At 35.5% G+C, this 14,358-nt stretch overlaps 1 protein-coding gene across 4 annotated transcripts; it reads right to left on the bottom strand.

The window, feature by feature from the left end:
• Window positions 1-1,495: 1,495 nt before the first annotated feature.
• On the bottom strand, window positions 1,496-11,037 carry casp9 (caspase 9, apoptosis-related cysteine peptidase). 4 transcript variants are annotated; one of them, XM_046870084.1, is made up of 11 exons: window positions 10,969-11,037; window positions 10,700-10,832; window positions 9,992-10,190; window positions 9,788-9,877; window positions 9,646-9,704; window positions 9,112-9,288; window positions 8,912-9,001; window positions 7,978-8,125; window positions 5,481-5,669; window positions 3,844-3,953; window positions 1,496-1,896 (listed from the first exon to the last, which is right to left on the bottom strand). In XM_046870084.1, exons 2-11 carry the CDS (start codon window positions 10,829-10,831, stop codon window positions 1,789-1,791), a joined length of 1,302 nt encoding a protein of 433 aa, XP_046726040.1. In that variant the 5' UTR covers window position 10,832; window positions 10,969-11,037; the 3' UTR covers window positions 1,496-1,788. The 4 variants fall into 4 exon arrangements, with proteins under 4 accessions (XP_046726040.1, XP_046726039.1, XP_046726042.1 ...); XM_046870083.1 differs by having other exon boundaries at window positions 10,943-10,983; XM_046870086.1 differs by having other exon boundaries at window positions 9,788-9,874; window positions 10,943-10,983.
• Window positions 11,038-14,358: the final 3,321 nt, after the last annotated feature.

Genomic DNA, 14,358 nt, shown 5'->3' with positions numbered 1-14,358 from the left:
CTTTTCTTTTTATTAATATACTGTACTGTATATATTTGTATTGTGTCTCTGCTTCATATTTGCACATTTTTTGCTGCTGGAACATGGAAACTCAATGAATAAAGGGACAACCATTTTGTCCATATAGTGTATACTACTTGCAGGTGATATGCACAGATTTTTTAAAGGAACTTTTAAGCTAATGATGGCATTCTGTAGCCTATGGCCACGTGCACATGGATTAATGCAACAACATGCACAATCCTGCCTGCACACTTTATTAGAATTTCAAATAAATACTGACATTTGGGGGAGTCTTTTCATTGAAATTTTTTTTCTTTTACACTTTACAAAAACAGAGCATGTGCAATAAGGCTGCAACATTTATTAGGTTGATGAGGTATAGATAAAGGAAATCAAAGTGAGAACTTGGCTGTGTCAATGGTAGCATTTCAGCAAAAGATTTTAGAAGTAAAGACATGTGACAGGATTTGGTCAAGAGTTTTCATTGAACTCTATATTTGGATTAGGTTTAGATTGGTTTGTTTTTAACAACAGAGGCTAAAAGTTGTCAGTGTGATTCTTTCATGTTAAGTTGTCAAATGCAGGCCTTTTATGGTCTGGAAAGATGTAAACAAGAAACCAGACAAATTCATGCTCAATACAGACTGACTTGTAGACGTGGAAGTATAAAAGTGCTGTCTGTGTAAAGAGTAAAAATGCAGAAGTTAAAAATAATGATGGAGGTACCCTAAGCCTAGCCTTTATATAGATAATGTACAAAAATACAACAATTCTGTCAGCGCTCAATACCGCAGTCATCAGCTGCGGAAGATAAAGAGCTTCCAATAGTAATGAATGATGTAACAAAAAAAAGAAGTCAATTTTAACACTTTCCCTGAAATATTTCAATAGCTCAAAAAACTGACAATTCAGTTTATAAAATTTCGACGTTCTACAAGCCTATAAAGAGTGAGATAGAATAAGAGTATGAGAAAGAGAGAAAGAAAGAGAAAGAGACATTAGCAATGACACTTATGCAGTGTAAAACTGCTATGAGTGTGAAAAGAACAGGAAACATCAATGCAAAAGCCAAGGAAACCTGTTTAACACATTTAACAGGTCCGAACAAACTCAAACAAAACTGTTAAGGACATTTAAAAACTGTTTTAAAATAGTGATAACTAAAAAATAATGATTGAAAATGGAACAATATACAAATATGAACCTACGTGTGACCATTACGTTTATTAACTGGTCATGAATTGTTTATCGGACACAACAATCAATGCTTCAGAGAATACAGAGTAATGGCACGTGTTTATCTAATCTAGCTACATACATCAGTTATTACTTAATCCTTCTTTTTTTTTTGTCAGTAAATGACAAAGATGAGCAATGCCAGCCTTTTGTGCTGAGAAGCTGTGTAAAAATGTGTGAAAATCAACCACCTCCTCACAACCCATGAACAAAGAAAAAGCTGAAAAAAAAAAAAGAAAAACACTAACAGTTCGTATTTGTTTTCAGAATCAAAGTTTTTTATTTTAGTACCTTTCTTTGTGGTCTTACTTTCAAAATTTAGTAAGAAATGCAATGCAAAATCTAAAAACACTAATAAAAAATCAACTCGGGTCTGTATCCAAGCATGGTGAACATATACACTTATACATGTTCAATTGCAGTTTCTGATTTCAATTGAAATTCAGTCTGGTTTTAAAGCAGAGATTTTTTGTTGTAACAACCGTTTTTTCATGATCCGTACATTACATTATAAATACATTTCATTTTTAAGCACATCGACAAAATGAATTAAGTCTTCAGCGTGTGAAAGTAGAACAGCTTCCGAAGAAAGTTGAAAGATCCAGGCATCTGTTTGTACAGGCCTTTGGCGGATATTTGAGAGACCTCGTTATTCACCTGCACAAAGAGAACAGGCAGTTTAGAGGGAGTGCCTGAGAGAAAGTGAGTGAACAGTCATGATATAAAACTAGGTTCAGCTTGAATCGAATAAATACACTGTCATTCTTTACTCAACTGAATATTCGGAAACTTCATGTTTGCCGTCTCACTTCCTACATACAGAAATTGCACCATATGATCAATGTTTTCTCCACCTTAAGTTGATGATACTACTGTCTGTACAAACTGGAAACCATTTGGGATTCAGGTAAATGCAGACAACTTCTGAGGAGACTATCCTGTGACCCAAATCATGTATTACTTTTTTTAACCACAAGTAGTATTTAAGAACAACTTCAAAGTTTTTTGTGTGTGTATATCCTTCTATCATTATGAGGAAAAAAATATCATTTTTTTAATAATTTGTTTGACACTAATCAAGTGTAGTATTGCTGAAAAATCAGTCAATAAATAATAAAGATATTGATAGGTGAAATAAAAAAGAAAACCCACATAGGTAGAATGTGGGTGGTTGTATTACAGTTTTACTCAGTCGCTGTGGAGCGTTTCTCAGATCAGAAATAAAATTCTCAAAACTCCTTGCTCAACCTTTACGTCATTTAGTCACTTGTGCACATCAAAAAAAAACAATTTTTCGTTGATTTGATCGAATTGCGAAAGCAATCATTTTGTGCAATCGGTTGTGTACAAGTGTCCGCCGTTTCCTACATTATCAGTCGTTTATGTCATGTTGATCATTAATACGTTATACTGGTTTCACCTGAATAGTCTCAACCCTCAAAACATCTTAACATCAGTTCATTGCATAAGTCATTGAATGCAAAATAGTTAAACCAGTTCTCAGAATCTGGTAAGCTCAAGTTTCTATTCAACTTTTACTGGTAAATGTTTCTTGAATTGATGAATGTCACTAATGAAGGCGAGTGAACGGCATCAGATCAACCAATAATCAACTAGTTCTCTAAAACAGGTCAAAGGTGATTTTTGTGGACCCTTAATTAGTGACAGAGCAAAACACAGGATTACAATTTCTGAAAAAGTGATGAACATCTAAGAAACGAACACTTGTACAGTACAGTAAAAGTGTGAATCCTGTTTCGGTCTCATGCAATCCATATAAATCAAATATGCAATCTATCAAATAAATACATTTGTGCTGCTAAAATTCATAGATAGCATACAGAAGAAATTGCGCATTTTCAATCATCGTAATCCAAACCGTCGTTTATATAAAAAATACTGAAACTACAACATTTGACATATTTTTACGTTATTAGCAATTTTTTCTCAGACTTACACATACAGATCTTATGTCTTTTTGAAAAAAGAAATAAGACAAAAAGCCATTTTGTCAGGGGAAAAAAAAAGCTTTTCTTTGTAAAAATGAGAAATTTCTTGCATATTGCAAGACATATACTACATTTTCCTGCCTTTTTTCTTCATACCTCTTGCCATTAAAACTCTAAAGTCATGACTTTTCCCCCCTTCATACAATTATGCATATCCTTTTTCGCTGTACAGCTTCAAATTCCCCTTTCTTAGTAAAAAAAGATGAGTCAGTATCAGTGGCAAGACACTAGTATCGCTTTCTATTGTATTGGAAAATAAAACCATTCATATTGCACCATTACATGTACAGTATAGTGTATATAAAGTATATAGTTAGACATCTAGTATACTATTAATACATACAGGCATCCTACAGGGTACTTTCTGAATTGCAATAACAAATCTACCTAAAATGGTTGTTCATTTTCAAACATACTGTTTTTGCGATATTCTGCAAAACAAGTAGAACTCGGAATAGCCGAGAAATATGAAGCCTGTGAAATCTTGACGGAGAAATTTCCCAATTTCAGCTTAGCTGACATTGTTAATGTCGGGACGGAAATCAGATTATGACAGAAACAGACAGAAAATGCATTTCATCAATCATAAAATTACCATTATTAACATGGTGGCAAGGTCATCGGTGGCAGCATTCGTCTCCAGGATGCTATCCAGAGTCTCCACATACCACGAGCCTTTGTTTGTGTCCCTCCAAGATACGTATCCTGGGCACAGAAATTATTTTAGAAACTCTTCAGAAATATTAGTTAGTTTTCGATTTATTGTCCAATGAGTGGAAATGTAACTTTGGCTTTACCATACAGTATAAACCAGGACAAAAAAACCTATTAACAACCTGAAAGATTAAACAAAACAAAAACTACAGAAAACATTTTAAAAAATCTATATTTCAACATAAACACATTCACTATATAGACAAAGTTTTGTGGACACCTGACCAAGTTTTGTATGTCCTTTTTGAACACCCCATTTACCTATTTATCCCTGTTTGCAGTTATAATATCCTCCACTCATCTAGAAAAATATTCCACTAAATTCTAGAGTGCTTGAGCGCCGTTGTGCTCATTTGTGCAGTCACTGTTCTAAATCATTCCAAGGCCTCTCCTTCACCGCCAAACCAGGTAAACCCTATCTTCATGGAGCTGGCTTTGTGCACAGGGGTATTGCTGGAACACTTTTGGGTTCCCTAGTTCATGTGAATGGAAAATTGTGTTCTGCAGCTGGATCAGAGACTTATATGCCTATTCCCAAGACCGAAAAAACGTCATTATGTACAAAACCGGCAATCAAAAGCGTCCGTGTGGAAACATGACAAAAGTTCCATTTAGTGTCCGGATGATTTCCTTAATTTAAAACACCATAATTATTTAAAGCATTTACAAGAATATTTTGTCTTTATGCTTTATGTTGAGTTTGGTTTTACTGATAATAAACATATATTTGCATAAAGCATCCATATTTGATTAGAGTATTAAAAACTTGAATTATTATATTAGTATAAATTAAAGGTACAATTAGAACAAATACAAATGTGCAATTAAGTTGCAATTAAATATTTTAATCGATTGACAGCCCTATATTATATTTTATATATTTTATATATATATATATATATATATATATATATATATATATATATATATATATATATATATATATATATATATATATATACACACACACACACACACACACACACACACACACACACATATACAGAGAGAAAGAAAGCATACCACTTCTTTTAAAAATAAACTAATTATTACTATATCTTTAAATTTGTGTAAATATTTATTTGGCTAAACTTGACTAAAAGATTGAAGGTTGTTAAAGTTGTTTCCATTTGTTACTGCTGAAGTAATTCAATAAACACACACAAAATACTTCAAGTTCCTAAAATGTATTTAGTTAAAAACTGAAGGTCACGTGACATGGAAGTAAACTGACCTGACTAACAATATAAACAAAACCCTGTGCAGTAATCAACATGTTGATTTTTTTCTTTCCGTTTGCGAAACAGAGTGAAGCATGATTTCATTACAAGAATCAGCTTCTGTAATGCAAGAATTCATTTTTATTTTCTTTGACCTGAAAAGATCATAAGGGTTATAAAGATCTTATTGTGCTTTGTTTGAATACTTTCTTGTGTCGTGTTGCTACATAACATATAATGGGAAAAGGACTTATATAAAAGGACGTATTACAAAAGGAAAAAAGATACACAAACACACCTGGAAAGGTTGAGTAGGACACCAGGATGTCGCTGGGTGTGGGAAGGGTGGTCCGAGCGTCTGGCTCATCAGACATGCTTAGTGAGTCACTGCTAGAGGATGTGGGGATGGCATCTACCTGCTCATCAAGTCTTACTTCTGTGCACTGGACCTCATCAGGAGAGACTTCAAAGCCTGTGTCTTTCTCACCTGTACACACCACACACAGATAAAAAAAAAACCAAAGAAACCTGAACCAGATCCATGCATTAATAACAACACCAAAGACTCTTCAAAACATACAGTATATAGTCAGGTACAGGGCTGTTTCTAGGCTTTTTGGCACCCTAGGAAAGATTTCCACTGTAACCCCCAATGGCTCTGCCCTTCCACCCACAATGCTCCACTGCCACACCAATAAAATTCGCAACCTTCCATAAGATTAAACACTTTTAATAATCATTGAATTCTAATATTTAATCATATACTGCCTGTTAAACTTTAGAAGAAAAACAGGTAAATAATTTAAATGGGTGACAGCAGCGGCAAGGCAGCAGCGCTCACTGGCGCCCCCAAGCTGGTTGAGCCCTATGCGACCGCCTAGTTTGACAATGCCTAGTAATGGTACTGGTCAGTTACATAACTATTTGAATATTGGCAAACTTTTAAGTGTCTACCGGATTAAATTTGAAGTACGAAATCAAACTGGTACACACTTTAAATTAAAGTATGTACTGGTGAGATCAGGATGAGCAAAATGCGAGAAAGATTACAGAAAACGACTATGGTTGACCAAATCAAGAACAGCCTCCAGAAGGTAGGTGAAATCAGTGTCTAAGTCTACTATTACAAGATGACTTCACCGGTTTTACACCCAAACCACTCGGTAGTCTTAAAAACAGTATGCAAATTTTAGATGTGCATACTTTTCTGTGAATCATCTAATGTATAGAAAAAAACAAGAGTAAAGTTGTACCAGATAGAAAGAGAATGGAGAAGGGAAGGAACTGGTCATGATCCAAAGCATACCACCTCATTATAAAGTATGATATTGGTATATATGGCTGCCAATGAAACTGGTTGCTTTTTTATTTACTGATGATGTAACTGCTGCTATAGTAGACCTCTATTAGAGTTTGTGAAATTGAGTCACTCCAACCTGGTAACGTCAATGAAGGCAAAGCAACGTCAAAACTTACTAACATCCCCTATCATCTAGAGACATACCAGTGCCAATTGGATCCCACTACATGTGTGGAGTTTTGACATTGGACCTCCTGGAGTGTTTAAAGGCTCTGGCATGGAGAAGCTGGTGTTGGATCTGTAATGATCACAAATGTTGAGCTTAGTAGCTCCTAGTTTTATAACCATATAGACTGTTTAAGACTGCAGAAAGAACATTACTTATAATCTTATACTCCAGTGCTCATGTTAGTTCTCACTCTCCAGTGTTCTGTATTGTTGAAAGATTTATGATCAAACTCTTGATGTCACCCAAATGAGGATGGGTTCCCCTTTTGAGTCTGGTTCCTCTCAAGGTTTCTTCCTCATAACATCTAAGGGAGTTTTTCCTTGCCACAGTCGCCACGGCTGCTCATCAGGGATAAATGCACACCATTCATCTAAACTGTTGATTTCTGTAAAGCTGCTTTGAGACAATGTCTGTTATAAAAAGCGCTATTGATTTGACTTGACTTGACTAAACGATGCCATCTAGCAAAATCTTACTGGTTGCACAAGCTACAATATTCGGACAAAAGTATTGGGACACCTGACTTTTCCAGTTTGATCCACTCTGATCTTTCCCCCCAAATTACTTGGATCTTTGGATCTGGTAGCATTACATTTTCCCTTCATTCGAACTAAGAGACGCAAACTTGTTCCAGCATGACAATACCACTGTGCAGGAGGCAAACTCCATGAAGATATGGTGTCCTGCCAGAATGTATACATCTCCTGCCTTGTAAAATAGAGAGTTTTACTCTTTTTTCTCGGACTCCACACACAGAAACAGAGCGCTTCGAGGGTCATTGGGGATCTCCATCGTGTCGGGACTACCTGCGCATATGTTGGGGGGGAGATCTATCTTAAGTGGCCTTCTACAGAGCTGAGCCGAATGAACACCTTTGGGTGAAACACTGATTTCACCCCAGGCCTCCTCACGCTACATCAGTACCTGTACTAGTACTCACACACTTGTGAATGACTCAAATCTCTACAAAATCTAAATCTTCCCAAATTATAACAGCAAATGGAGACTAAATCGTTAAAAGGATGATCACAAAACACATCAGAATCTTATAGTCAGCTGTCCACAAACGTTTGCCCATAGAGTGTCGATACATAAAGAAAATAAGAAGAGAGTCATGTCATAATGGTGCTTTCGATTAGCTAGAAATCAGTGGTTTTGGTTTGAGAACAACTGCCTTTATTTGGCCAGAGGAGCTCGTTTCATAACCATGGGTCTGTTTTGCAAAATAACTACTGCAACATTTGGACTCAGGATTTATGCACTCACCTCCTCCACAAGCCTGGATGAAGAAGAGTTTGGGTTTGCCCTGCAGAGAGGGACAGTTCTGCCCATTGAGGTAGTTAGTGATGATCTGTACTGGGACAGAGGGACCATCCACACCATGGACTGCTCCAGGAAAGCGATTGTGACTGGCCTGAACATGGAAATAGAAATGCCTTAGTAAGTTTGCACTCTTGGCACAAACACTTGAACTTGAACCAGGATCGATTCTGGGCTTGTTCACTTTTTTTGGCCGAGTTAAATTCCATTTGAACTGAAAAATATAGTTGCGTAAATCTGATCAAAATAAAAGATAAAATGTAGATCCTTTTATTGTTCTAATTAGAGGTTATATAATCTTATATTTTCATTTATTTAGTATTTTTTATGAGTCAATGATTTTAATATTGCCTCACTGTGGGCTGATGGCCTACACAAAAAAAATGAGTTGAAGATATTTGTGTTTTTAAACTGGCGACTTTTAGTTAAATAAAAAAAGAATGTGTTTTTTAAGATTACTGGTAGCAGACTATTCACACATGCGAATTTCATATACACAAATACACTGTTTTCTAGTGAAGCTGAGAGTCTTTCAGAGGACCAGAATCAAAAAGAGATCACAAATAAACAAATAAACCAAAACCGTAAAGCCAATTGACTTGGATCTCAGGAAAAAAAAACATGTAATTGTCTTTATTATTGAAGGAATTAATAAGACCTACTATATAAGTATATACTTTACTAAAAATAACTAGTAGACCATAATTAAATTGAAAGATTTGAGGAAAAAGTGCTAGTCTACGTCATTCCACTAGAGGGCAACATAGAACAATAAACTTTATTTTATTAGCAGGCATAAAATGTTATTTTTTACAGTAGGTGGGGGTGAGAACTTGTGCAATTACTTGTGCAATTTTAATATCCATTTGATCATCCTTACCTCAGTGCCATGTGATAAGATGATAACCACACAGCAGTCATACTCAGAATGATCCATTTTAGCTAGCACGGACAGCTCATGGCGTATTTGCTAGTGAGAAGAAGCACAGGCCTTTTATCAAATTGACAGAATTTTTTATAGAAACTTTACCTCACATATATTCTTCTCTTATTTCAAGTGACTAATGCACACGTACTTACTTTATATTTTAAATTCCTTTTAACAATTACACTAAAGTTGAGCGCTCTGAATCGTTGCTCCAGCTTTTCGCTGTCGATGTCAGACCCCTTGCGGTTCTTTAGCTCTGAGGCAGAGTCAAATTCCACGTTGTTGATGAGCAAACAGATCCCAGATGGACTGGCTTCCATCTTATAGCTCTGAATGCATTAAAGAAAGGAGAATATTAGAGACTGATAGAGCGACATAGATGCATTCATTTGAGTGATATATAGACACAAAGACAGGAATACAGACAGATAGATAGGAGAGGGAGAAATACAAAGTTGGAGATAGATAAAGAAATGAAAGAGAATAACGAAAGAGACAGATAGAGAAAGGCGGACAAAGAGAATAAAGTATAAAGCGATTGATAGACAGATGTAACGAAGAACAAATCTCCACTCTCAAATATGAGAAAGAGAGAGAAAGAGAGCAATAGGGCTAGAGATAGATAGATAGATAGATAGATAGATAGATAGATAGATAGATAGATAGATATTTTATTATGTTATTACCTGTATGCTATCTTTCCTGGTCCTTGATGTTCTAGATATTTCAGTTTCATTTTTATTAGCTGTGGAGATCATAGATAAGATGCTCATCTTCACTAACTGACTTGCAAGCGGCACATACATCAAAGCTCTTGTGTTTACTTACGAGCGATAGGCAGCGGCGTCGGTTTCAGTGGAATCAGCTTCTCCGGAGCAACACGTATTTCTGGCAATTTTAAATCTACACGATTCTCTGCTGAATTGTGACACATGACTCATAAAATAAGGCACTTTTATTGCATGTGAATAATGTGGTTGTACTGCAACACCTTCCTTTCAGAAGAATTATCGTTCCATGAAACACACTTACGGACAGAGAGGGGGATTACAGTCGGCTGCACGGGGAGAGGAACAGGCACAGGAGCAGAATCTCCAGTCTCCAGCAGCTCAGCTAGTCCGTGTTGTCCAGTTTCATGAAGACACTCCAGAAAGGCTGGAAAAGCCCGACTTCCTCGTGTCTCTAGATCCTTCACCAGCTGCCTGGCTTGATCACGTCTTTGTCCAGAGCTCTGAATGAATGGATAAATAAATAAATATTAAATCACAAGCAAAATGCACTAAAACTGTGCACATAATTCTGAGTTCATTTATGAATCCCAGATGCTTTTTTTCTTTTTGGAGGTGGAGGGTTCTATGATTGAGTTGAAGACTTCTTGATATGTGCAGTGTCTGTTTTAAGCTGCTCTGAGGTCTTCACCTCATTACACCATTGTATTGTTGTCAGATACATTATGAATATGAATATTGTTCATGGGGACACGTGCATGTTTCTTTTGTTTTTATGCAACAAACTAGATTAAAAAAAAAAAAACTAAATAACTGGACTTTGAATGGCTGAAAGAGAAACTTCTGTTCTATAAGGCCCACTCCAAAATCTAGTGGAACATCTTCCCAGAAGAGTGAAGGATATTATAACACCAAACATAAACTATATATGTTAAAAAAAATTTTTATCAGGTGTCTACCAATCTTTGTCTATCCAGAAGTGTATGTTAAAAAAAGTTTCATGTCTTCATACCTTTATTTCATCGATCATATCGTTAGTGAAGATTCCCCTTGACAAAAGACCATCGTAGACATCTGCAGGGTCTAAATTCAACACAAGCTCTACTCTCTTCCGCCGAAGGATCTCTTTATGCCTGCGATCCATTCTGTAATCGAATTACAAGATAATGATTTATCATTCAGAGGAAAATCAGAAAAAATATAGTTTAATTGTAATAAATACATTAAAAGACGAGACAAACACTGTAGCACACACATTGAAAGGCGAGACTCACTACTCACTTCCTTGTTTACAACCGCATCCTGAAAAATTCCCCCTGACGTCAATCTCGAGTGCGTTTGTGTCAAACAAAACTGCGTTAAAGAAACGCATACATTGCGGCTGGCTGCGCAACTGTATTGCGATTTAGTTAATATTTACTGTAGATAGATAGATAGATAGATAGATAGATAGATAGATAGATAGATAGATAGATAGATAGATAGATAGATAGATAGATGCATTTATATTTATAGCATTTGGCAGGTGCCCTTTTCCAGAGCGACTTACATTCATCTCATTCATACAACTGAGTAGCTTTGGGGTGAAGGGCCTTGTTTAGGGGCCCAGGAATGGCTTAGCAGCTTAGTGTGGCTCAGATTTGAACTCACAACCTTACAAAAGCCCAATGCCTTACCCACTAAGCTGCCACCTCTGTAGTAAACCTCTGTTTTGTCTTTCTCTTTTATCACGCCATGCTTAGTGAACTATCTTTGATGGATTTCAGGTGATTCTGCCAAAAAACTGTTGCTTCGTGATGTCTTAAGCAAGACATCTTCTTTTCCAGAGTTGTGAGTTCTTATTAGAAGCATTTCTTGAGATATCTTGAGAGATTTCTGCTTGATGAAGTTCTAAAAATTGTAACAGACATCTAACATGAAATTTAAATTGATCTAATTTTAAATAAATAACATTTCAATTATGATTTAATAGCTTTTTCTTTAAACATATAAATTAAAAGTTTATCATACAGAGGGCAAAAGTCAGCCAGAGGTCAATCCGTAACTAAGTTTTCAGATATGGAAAAGTCTTCAGGATGAATGGCTTTGAATTGTTCCTTAGTAAAAAGCTAATACTGTTTTGTTTTTTTGTTTTTTTTTCTACTTTCAACTTAAAGCTGCTGCAACATAAGACATCACAGAAACTTGCTTTCTTGAAAACAGTGTATAGTTAAATTAATAAAAAAAAGTATAAAGTATCATTCTTTAACTGAGTTATATCATAATCATTAGAAAATTGCAGTGGTATGAAATAAATATAACACTTTGAGACAAGTCCTAAAAGGAATAATAGTGATATTTAGTTTGTAAATGGTTTATTGAACTAATTTACTGAGTTTTAACTGGACACTTTCATTTATTTATTTAAGTCTTGCTTGTGTCAAAGATGTGACTGCTTTGGAAGCTGGTTCCTGCTTTTTAAAACTGCCTTAGAGTGCAGGTGAGAAGGAGCATAATCACTGTTTGGATGTTTTTCTTACCAAGTGTGGTAGACATTCTGATTCTAAATGAACTGGTAGTTGTTGTGCTCATGGAAGGTGAAAGAACTAGTAAAATTAACAAGAAACTCATTGGTTTTAGCTTAGCTATGATTACACTTGTCAACACACACCCACAATTCAAATATCATCATAGACTACAAACTACATTTGCCACTAACCCCCTTTATGAATGTGAATAACGACAAGAACTCTTGACCTCTAGAATCTACCTCTGCAAGACTTTGCACATCTTTCATGTTTACACTCCATTTGCACTACAGTAACATTGTATGTAAATTTGATTTTTATGTTGAGTTTCTTTTTAGCTTAGTTTAGTTTTTTATGTCCTTCCTGTTAATCTATAAGAAATCACAGAGTAAAAACTTTGTTGTATAACGTAACCAGTTCCTGTACCTAAAACAATGAACTCTTCAATTTGTTAAATTCACCACCTCTTTGCATTTGAAAATAGTGTTGCACTAAGACAACTTTAATGCTTTTTTATTATTATTATTATTTTAGCACTTGACACATATGTAATTGTTTTCTTTCCCTTTACACTCGTTTCCTTATTCGTTACCATTTTCTCAAAACTGAAATGTCTATCTTCAAAAAAAGAATTCAGAAGACCTCACTCTTTAATCTGCATGTGCCAGTTTAAATAAATCATAATACTAGAATTTGGAAAGTTCTTAAGTCAATATTTGAATAAATGAATGAATGATTTACTTATAATATCTAAAAAGTCTAACAAAGTCTAAAAGGCTGGATTTTGGCCTGTAATTAATATCAACAGTCTGCTACAGTGGCTTATGACCACAGTTTACATGAACAGTTCTGCATTTGAGTGCCCATCACTGAACAGTATGATGGAATGATTAAACTGTAATGAATTGACATGGATGGACATTGATGGAATGGACAAATGAGGATGTATTTCCTTTTAAGTCTGGTTCCTGTCAAGTTTTCTTCCTGATTCCGTCTCAGGGAGTTTTTCCTTGCTACTGTCGCTGCTGGCTTGCTCATTAAGAATAAACATATAAGGAACAAATTTATAGGCACTAACTATATATATTTCAACTTTATAACTTCTTGATCTTTGTAAAGCTGCTTTGAGACAACCCATTGTAAATAAGTCGTATACTCAATTCGTATAAAACTGAATTGCATTGAATTCAAAAGTATCACTGGCGACATCTAGCGGTGTAATTATGTAAATACGAAAAGGGTCACTGAATGACACAGGGAGTCCATAACTGAGGCATATGCAACACGCATCTCGAGGCATAGCCACAGATATGATACATTAAAGGTACATATAAAGCAGCTACCAATTCGATGCAATACGATTTACTCTATAGCAATGAAGATCCGATTCTGACTTAATTCAACACAATTTGATTCAATGCAGTATGATGCAATGGGAAAAAGATGATGCTATGCAATTCAATATGGTACAGATAGTTTGCTTTTTTTTCTTTGTCAGACAGACATTAAATCATAAATGTCCTTAAGTGCCTTCTGACTTCTAACGCATGGCCCTTTCACAAACAGGTCTTTGCAGTGGAAAAAAAGATTAAATAAAACCAGATGTTTTTTTTTCCTGTTCTGCTCTACCTCTGCCATGATAATCTAGGTTCTATGTGTCTCCCAGGACACGCCTCGGTCTCCGTAGTGTTGTGCAGAGATGGGAAGTAATGAAGTACAAATAGTTTGTTACTGTACTTAAGTAGATTTTTCTGGTATCAGTATTTTACTTCACTATTTATTTTTCAGACAACGTTTTACTTTTACTCATTACATTTTTACACAAATATCTGTACTTTCTACTTTATACATTTTTAAAACAGGCTTATTACTTTAGTTTAAATCTATCTGGTGAAATGTAAATTTTTTTTCTTCTCACTGCGCCGTTTTCAGCCCATTAACCTGTTTCTTGTCATTTCCTGACTCTCACACACCACAGATGTAGACTAGTTTACGAAGCTCACAGTGAGCAGGCAGAAGGCAAAAAGAAGTCTGTTGTTAACGTGGATAAGACAGAGGGATTCAGTGATGTAAACATGACTGAGAACAGAGACACTCTTGATCACCTGATCATCATAATCTTTTCTCTGCTTGTGTTCTATATGGTGCATGTTCAGCCTGGATA

Source organism: Silurus meridionalis, chromosome 16, assembly GCF_014805685.1.
Source record: "Silurus meridionalis isolate SWU-2019-XX chromosome 16, ASM1480568v1, whole genome shotgun sequence".
NCBI classification, from domain to species: Eukaryota; Metazoa; Chordata; class Actinopteri; order Siluriformes; family Siluridae; genus Silurus; species Silurus meridionalis.
The sequence above is the reverse complement of the archived record's forward strand: the minus strand, read 5'-3'. Positions and strand labels throughout refer to the sequence as shown.

Coding starts and splice junctions, on each gene's coding strand:
- casp9 (XM_046870084.1), bottom strand. CDS start 10,831: ATGGATCGCAGGCATAAAGAGATCCTTCGGCGGAAGAGAGTAGAGCTT. Junction 9,705..9,787: donor GACGCCGCTGCCTATCGCTC/GTAAGTAAACAC, acceptor TGATCTCCACAG/CTAATAAAAATGAAACTGAA. Junction 8,126..8,911: donor TCTTATCACATGGCACTGAG/GTAAGGATGATC, acceptor TTCCATGTTCAG/GCCAGTCACAATCGCTTTCC.